This window comes from Suricata suricatta, chromosome 2 (genome assembly GCF_006229205.1).
Source record: "Suricata suricatta isolate VVHF042 chromosome 2, meerkat_22Aug2017_6uvM2_HiC, whole genome shotgun sequence".
NCBI lineage: Eukaryota > Metazoa > Chordata > Mammalia > Carnivora > Herpestidae > Suricata > Suricata suricatta.
Window position 1 is genome coordinate 93,837,827 of NC_043701.1, and position 7,809 is coordinate 93,845,635.

General features: G+C 46.3%; 1 protein-coding gene and 1 long non-coding RNA gene across 2 annotated transcripts in view; one reads left to right on the forward strand and one right to left on the reverse strand.

Moving 5' to 3' along the window:
* Positions 1–254, reverse strand: part of TWIST1 (twist family bHLH transcription factor 1) — a 1,809-nt gene extending 1,555 nt beyond the window's left edge. The window contains 1 exon segment of the mRNA XM_029957615.1: positions 1–254. This exon segment is cut by the window's left edge and continues 4 nt beyond it. Coding sequence (XP_029813475.1) covers positions 1–119 — 119 coding nt within the window. The 5' untranslated portion in view covers positions 120–254.
* A 536-nt stretch (positions 255–790) lies between these two features.
* On the forward strand, positions 791–6,706 carry LOC115307000. Its single transcript, XR_003915521.1, has 3 exons — positions 791–927; positions 4,252–4,411; positions 5,712–6,706. It is a non-coding gene; the product is annotated as an uncharacterized LOC115307000 (long non-coding RNA).
* Positions 6,707–7,809: the final 1,103 nt, after the last annotated feature.

Sequence of the window (7,809 nt, forward strand, 5' to 3'; positions counted from 1 at the left end):
CGCCGCTTTCGGCCCCCGCGCTTGCCGCTCGGCGGCTGCTGCCGGTCCGGCTCTTCCTCGCTGTTGCTCAGGCTGTCGTCGGCCGGCGAGACTGGCGAGCTGGACACGTCCTGCATCATCTCTCAGGTGGCAGCGCGCGGCCTCGCAGGCCCGGGGCAGAGGGGCGGCCCGGGAGAAGGAGGAGAGCGGGGCGCCTCAGCCCGCCAGCTTCCCCCGCGCTCGGCGCCGGCCGGGGCGGTGCGGCCCGCCGAGGAGGGAGCGGGAGGAGGGACGGGGTGGATCTCCGCGGGGAGGGCGCGCGGGGGAGGCGGGGAGGGAGGCGGGAGGGGGAGGGGACGGTGTGGATGGCCCCGAGGTCCAAAAAGAAGGCGCCCAACGGCCGCACGCACACCCTGCTCAGCCTCCTGGAAACGCTGCCGGTGCCGGCGAGCCCGCGAGGTGTCTGGGAGTTGGACGAAAGCTGCAGACTTGGAGGCTCTTATACCTCCGTGCAGGCGGAAAGTTTGGGGGCAGCGGTGTCATTGGCCTGACGTGGGGAGGAGGGACTTTTCGAAGTTTTATAGGAAAGTTTCCGCTTTCCAGCCCCCCTTCCTCGTCCCCACCCCCCCTTCCTCAGGGTCTAACAATTCGTTCTCCCAAACCATTCAAAAACGACCTGGCTCCGGCGGCCGGCCCCTCTGCCCGCCTCCTTGCTGCCCTCCCTCCTCCCTCCTCCCTCCCCGCCGCCCTCCGCAGGCGGGCGCGGGGCGATTTCCTTCCGCGCCGCGGCGCGCGGGCCGCGCCCCCGCACCCGAGCGCAGCCCCGGAAGGCGGCCGGAGGGGACCTCTCGGCCGCGGTGTCAGTCCCTCCGGAGTGGCTGTGACAGCAGCGGCAGCAAGAGCTTCTACGCAGTGCGTGATGCCTTATCTCGCCCCAGTACCCTCTAGGTCCGTGGGGTCGGCTCTAGGATTGCTGGGGCGGGGGCAATGGCAAGGAAACTGGCAGCCGCGGAGCTCCCCCCATAGTCAGGTAGACGGTCCCCTAGAGCCCCAAAGGCCAAACCGCTGCGGCTGGCCCTGAGGCCGTGGGCGTTTCTGAAGACGTGGCCGCGACCCGGGGAGTGTGGATCTGCGCCCCGGCCTGCTCTGACCCTCCCTGAGAAGCATCGGGCCTTCCTTTTCCCTCCACAGTGACCCAACCTAATGCTTCCTACCACTCGGAAGGTGACACCTCCGACGGTGCTAGAGACATAAACTCATTGTTTCTCCGAAGTCAGTCTTGTCCTTGGAGAAGGCAGCGGGGCCAGAGAGGGACAGCGCAGCGTTTCCGCTTCGGCCCTGATCTCCCGAGCTGCCATCCCAAGGTTGGAGGACCGTGTGGCCATTTCATCCCTACCCTACCCTACAAATAAGGCCCTGCATTGTGACCTCTAAAGGTAGGCTCGTGAGAGAGTGAGACAGGGTTCAAAGCCTCTGACCACAACGCAGCTTGCCGGTTGTGAGAGACACCTTCTCCACCCTTCGTCCCTAGGAGGTGGAGTGGGCAGTTGTGCTTCGTGCTACCCAAACGCGGTCCAGTTACTTGGACGCTTTTGTGTTTTAAGCAATTCTGTCTCATACATTAACAACAAAGAGCCCCAAGGAGGGTGTTAATGTAGATTCTGGAAAGTCGAACGCAACAAAAGTTGGTGGGCTGGAAGGAAAGCCGCGTGGAAGAGAAACTCATCTTTGCAATGCCAGACTTGCTTCTCTTTATTGGAATGAGTTGAAATAGAATAACCATTTCGTGTTCATCCCTCAAGTTGCAAAGCAAACCAGAAGTCAAAAGCAGTAGTCGATATTCAGGGGGTAGATTTGGGGGGTGCTGAGCTTGTGTGCCCTGCACAGGCCAAGGTCCCCTCACTCTATCCTCAGACGGGACTGTCAGGGGAGAATTAACTTAGCGAAGGACCCCATCCTGGGCCTGATGGAGGGTCATTGCCCCGGGTGTCGGCAGGAGGAGGAGGAGGGAGCCCAGGCAACACGAGGGCAGGCCAAGTGGCTGTGCCCCGCTGAGGCTCACAGTTTCAGTCCGGAAACCCTGGGGTCCGGAGCGCCGGGAGCTGGCAGAAGGGTTCAGACTTCTGGGGGAAGTGAGGGCAAGAGGCATCCCTCCCGTGGGGGCGAACAAGGCAGTGCTTTCATGGAAGGGGTGACTTGCAGGGTTTGTCTATCACCATTTTTTACAAATATTCAGAAACAATGTCCACAGCGTGCCAACTGGCCTGCTTGGAGAGTCCTGCTGCATTTTAAAATGAGAGCCTGTCTGAAAATTAGATTCTTCTTGATCCCCAGTTAATAGTATGCAGACAGGTATCCTTAAAACAAAACTCATTGTACGTCAGCCATCCTTTTGTTTACGTCTTCTGCCTGTAGGAGTTTATCTCTTGGAAGCAGAGGATAAGGCAGAAATTCTGCCCCACTCCCCAGTGTTATCTCTTATAAATCCGAATTGCAGATTATTCCGCAATTCTTACTTGAAGGTGGCGGCTACAGAAATCTTGAAAATTCTCCACCTTTAGCTTTCTCTCTTTTTTAAAGATCAATCTCAAATCTTAATTTTGTTTTTCTTTTCCCTTTAGTTGAATTCTTAAAAACTAAAGAGGTTGAATAATTGGACCTTTTCCTCTGTGGCTATGGATAAACAAGTCAGGAAAGTGTGGGCAAAGTGTAAGGGGAAACCTTACCTGACCAAGGGGAATTGGGGTTGGGGGATGGAAATGAGGGCAGAGAAGCTGGAGGAGAAACCGAGTCCTCAGCAGCATAGCAGCCAGGGATCCTTAGCCAGCCAGACTTGCAAAGTCATCAGTCTCCACGACCAGTTCTTAAACAAGTTAACCCAACCCTGTTCTGAGCAACTGGACTTCTAGGGAATGCAGAGCTCCTGGCTGCTGGGCACCAGGGACCCCGGGGCTGAGGCTGGGCTCTGGATGCCAGAATGCTTACAAGAGGGTTGAAAATGAATGACCTAACTAGAACCATCCCGGTGTGGAATCTTCCTGACAGAGTCACAATGAATGACTTTAGTTGCGAGAAGAAATTTCTCTTGAACTCTTTGAAGGAATGGATGATGAGAATGAGAGGGGTTTTCAGTGCCTACATGTTACTTTTTGAGCAGAAGGCTGTGGCTTGCCAAATGAATTACCTCTCAAAATGTCTGGAGCTCGATACTCCTGCTCTACAAACTAATATTTCCTGGTCCCACCCTGATCCTCTGTAGCTATAGCCTACATAATATTTTATCTAACAATGTTCTTGTCTGCACTTGCTGGGGAAAGCATCCTTAGTTCTAAAATCCTAATTTTAGGCTCTTAAAAAACGGTTTTAGAAATTTCCCTTTGGGGCTGAACTCAGCCTGACTTGAAGGACGTTAGTGGACAACTGTCTTCTTTGGGAATACTGGATTAATTGAAATTAAGTCATTTTGTCTGCTTCTAAAACAAAGTCCCTGAAAAAAAATGAACTGAAAACAAAAAAGTTTTTCTTTTGCACTCGGATAATTCAAAACGAGCTTTGTTTTCAAAACTGCAAACTTGGCATGTTCGCAGTCCTTCCTGAGGAATGTGCGCTGTGTTAAAAAAAAAAATACTGTTAGGAGAAACAGAGTTAGGAATCTCCTACTGAGCCAATGCAGTAAGTATGTATGTATCAGTAGTTTTACGGTCTGAATATATACGCACTGGCATTCTCTTAGTAACATTCATTTATAAATATGTTTAGAGAAGGAAAAGAAACATCCATATACTATAGAATCGTTAGCTAGATGGTAAATTTGGGAGTTGGGTTTGCACAAAAGGTGAGTGCTCCAGTCTCTTATTCTTTCTCCTTGTTCTTTGGATGACCTACCACCTGTAGGCTGGTTTAGACTTTTATGAAATAATTTCTCTGGGTTGCATGAATGTGGCACAGGAGTATTCACACAGAAGGGGGCGCAAATTGGAAAAGGCTGCAGTTGAATGGACATCTTAGATTTCATCCCGTTTTAAATACTCCACAGGGATTGCCTAGTTCGGTAGTTAAGTAAGAGAATTCTGTCAAAGTGGAATATGAAGTGTGTGTCAGCACAGGTGACTCGGATGACTCTGTGAGAGCAGATGCTTCCTCGGTGACAGGGGCGGCCTTAATGTTTGAACACCTTACTTGAAATAAGAGATCATCCTCTTTCTCTTTTCATGGTTGTTTTAATTCATGAATTTAACTGATTCTGTATTTCTCTTTCTGAACTTCTTTAAGGATAAGCAGTAAAAATTATCAAATGTGAAGCTTTCAATCTGGAAGTAAAATGAAAAAAGAGAAAGCATAAGAAATTGAGTTGCCAAGAGCACCTTAAACAAGCAAGTCACATCTTCAAGTAAATCTTTAAAATATCTGACATTCTGCATTCGCAATGAAGGTAAGGTAAAGAAACAGGTTATGCTGAATTTGTACATAAAGAGGAATCAGAGTGTGGAAAAGTGTGGTGTCTTGAAGAGCCTCCTGCCCACCCAGCCTTTCCTGGCTTCCTGGGTGTGCAGGCGACACGGGCTGTGTCCCTCGTTTCCACCAGTTATCCTTGGTGAAATAGACACTCTCTTATTTCAGAGAGCTGCTGGAATAACTGAAGAAGTAATGTAAGAAATATGTACATATTCATAGAGGCTTTTATTCTGGCTTCCCATTAAGTCTTCCTACTTAGTATTTTTGTCTTTTCTTTCTAGTCATCAAGCAATTTAAATATAAATCTAATGGCTTATATTCTGTGTTTTTCCAGATAAAGTTCCTACTCTGATTACTCACAACTTTCATTCTCTACACTTCAGGAGGTTTCCTTTTTTCATAAATGGCTTTTCCTGAAACCTTAAATTCTATTTCCATTGTTTTGATTGATTCTTCCTGCACAAAACATGTTGTTTTTGCCAGTGACCACAAGAGGACACAATTTCCTAGAGAACTTTGTTTAAAAAGACACTTGTGGAAGGAGGCTTACAGAATAGCAAAAATATTGCACAGTGAATGTCATTTTGCGGATGCCTATTTGATTTATGTCACTTTTCTTAATTAAAAATATACATGTGAGTTGGCATTGAAGCCTCAGATGTTTTGGAAGATTTAATATTTTCTTTTTATTGTAGAATATAAAAGAAAAATATTTATGAAAATATACTAAAATACTACCATTTTAAGGGAGCACATTAATTTTACGTTAGTAGAATTTTGTGATCTGGGATTTTACTTGCTTAATTTTAGAGCCATGTTTGGCAATGAAAAACAGTTATTTAAAAAAAATATGTCACTATTCCAAAATGCCTTTGAAAGTATGAAGTTCTAGTTTCAGCATTTGGGATGTCTTTATGTGAACAAGTGCATGGAAATTATGTTTTATGCTTTGGCAGTTCTATTTTAACATATATCATAATTAAGAACTAAATTATTTTTCAAAAATATGGAAAAATAGGATATGATGATACAGATTCCCAACACTTTCCCCAAATTATACACACTCTTTAAGATCACTTTTCTCTTTCCTATTACTTCTCAAAAAAGATTTCAGAGCACCTGACTTATTTGTAAATTAAATTAAAATGAATTATGTCTTGGTATTGTTTTGGCAGAAGTTTATAGTTCTGGTAGAGTGAGGGGCAACAGTCAAGCTGGGGAGTCGCTGCTTCATTTGGAAATCAAGGCTTTTGTTTTGCTTTTGTGTCTTCTTGCAGATACATTCCTAATCAGGTTTTCTGAGACCCTGCTGGGGGAACTGAGCAGTGGAGCAGAGGAGCTGGAAAGAGAAAAAGAGAAACAGACAAGGAAAAACAGAGGAAAGATGAAGAGAACAAGAGAGAGAAGAATGTGAAGAGAGCGTAAGAGGGCGCTGGTACCTCTGACTGGAGACGGAAAGAGAAAGAGAATGAGGCTCAATGCGGAGGGTCAGTGCCAGAGAAAAGGCTTAAATCAGAAGAGAAAGAAGGAAATGCGTTTAATGGGAAATAGGAAAGCACCAGGATTATTTACCTCAGTTTCTGCTCAAAGAGATTGTTGTAAGTAGCTACCTGCCCCTTGGTGGAGGCGTTCAGTTTTAGAAATCCCTGTCATTCTCACGGAAGTCCTAACAAAAAATAAGGAACTTGGTGGAGGAACGGGATACTTTTAATTGAAGGTCATGTTCATCTAATAGATATGGCCTATCCATAATTAAAGGAAAGATGTTACATGTTGTTCCTGCCTCTCAAGAGGGTGGAGGGGAAGACATCTGGGAGGGACACTTGATGCCATGACTGTGTGAAAAATGCTTTGAAATATGATAAGATTTTAGAAATCCTAGCTCATTTATTGTTTTCTACGTGACCTCCACATGGAAATCAAACTTGGTGTTTTTTCCCTGTGATTAGCAGCATCAATGCCTTTGTCTTCCCCACCTCAGATACCACAGGGAAGACGGAGCCCTAAGTGATACATTTTATTCTTACGCACCCCTACTCAAGACCTTGAGAGAGTCTGAGGTTCTGGTTCTGCCTGATGGTGTATTCAGGAGACCCGCATGCTGGTTTCAGTTGGCACTAATTAGTTATAACATGTCTGTTGATTCTTTTGTAACTTAACAAAAATGTGTCAGTCTCTAATTCTCTAATTATGTTAGGTACTTGGGGTAAGAAGCTTTAGCGCCTGACGTCAAGGACGTCACAGTCTAATAAATAAAAATTTGTAGCATGGAGAGCTAACTACTGTGATAAATATTTTTGAAGAGTCCCAAGGACACTGGACCTGGTCTGAGGTGACAGGATGCCTTTGTGCATTGGAAAATTATCTCTCTGCCATGATAGCCTCCAAGTACACTTCCAGAGAGAAACACGCAGAAAGGCCCACAGACCAAATGAAGATGTATGTATCACCTGGATTATTGTTATTAGAAACCTACAGCAAGAAAGGGAATTACAGTAGGTTAATATATTAGAATAGGTTGCAAACAGGCAGGAAGGGCCATGCTACTCAAAGCCTGGAGGATACAGGTTTACAGTGTTCTCTCTCTGCCTGCCAGCAGCCTTCCTTGCTTATGGTATGGTTAAGAGGTCTAAAGTGAGGGTTAGAAATGATATACGGTTCCTGGAGCTAAATTAATGTTCTCTATTAGAGAAGACAAATACTGTTGTCCATAGTGGGTGCCTGACAGTAGCCTCTGAGTGGCTCTGGATTTTATCTTTCAGTCTTGGCCAGAGCACAAGTGGGCCAAGTTGGGTGTTACGGACAGAGCCGAATGAATGTGTGATTCCCTGAGAGCTTCGTGACTATCTGATGGGTACCTGACCTTTCTGTCCGTTCCTACTTACTCTAGTGATGTCTAAGATGGCTTTCAGGTTACTTACTTCCATTCTTAATGTCATCTATTTTCTTTGTTTCTCTTATTCTCTTCCTCAGAATTGGATGTTCATGAATGTAACAGGAAGCATACATTGCAGTCTTCCTGAAGTACCCTTTATCTCAGGTTTAGTCTTGATGGACGTTATGGGGTGAGTCAGATGACAAGTAGAAGGAGTAGGAGGAAGGAGAGACTCTGGGAGTGGCCTGAGCAAGGCAGGCATGACCTGCGCAGGGCCCTGTAAGGAGTCTTGTATGGCTGGAGATGATACAAAGTTTAGATCCCTAACTGTGTGCGTCCTAGGGAATTCAGGGCTTATCCTAAAAGGAATTGGGGAAACTGAAGAATGTTAAGCAGGGAAAGAACACGATCAGATTTCTAATTTAGACATATGAGCCTTTGGACAGTGCAGGGGATGCGTTAGACGGTTATGTGATTATATTTGGAAAGTTCTTTTGTCA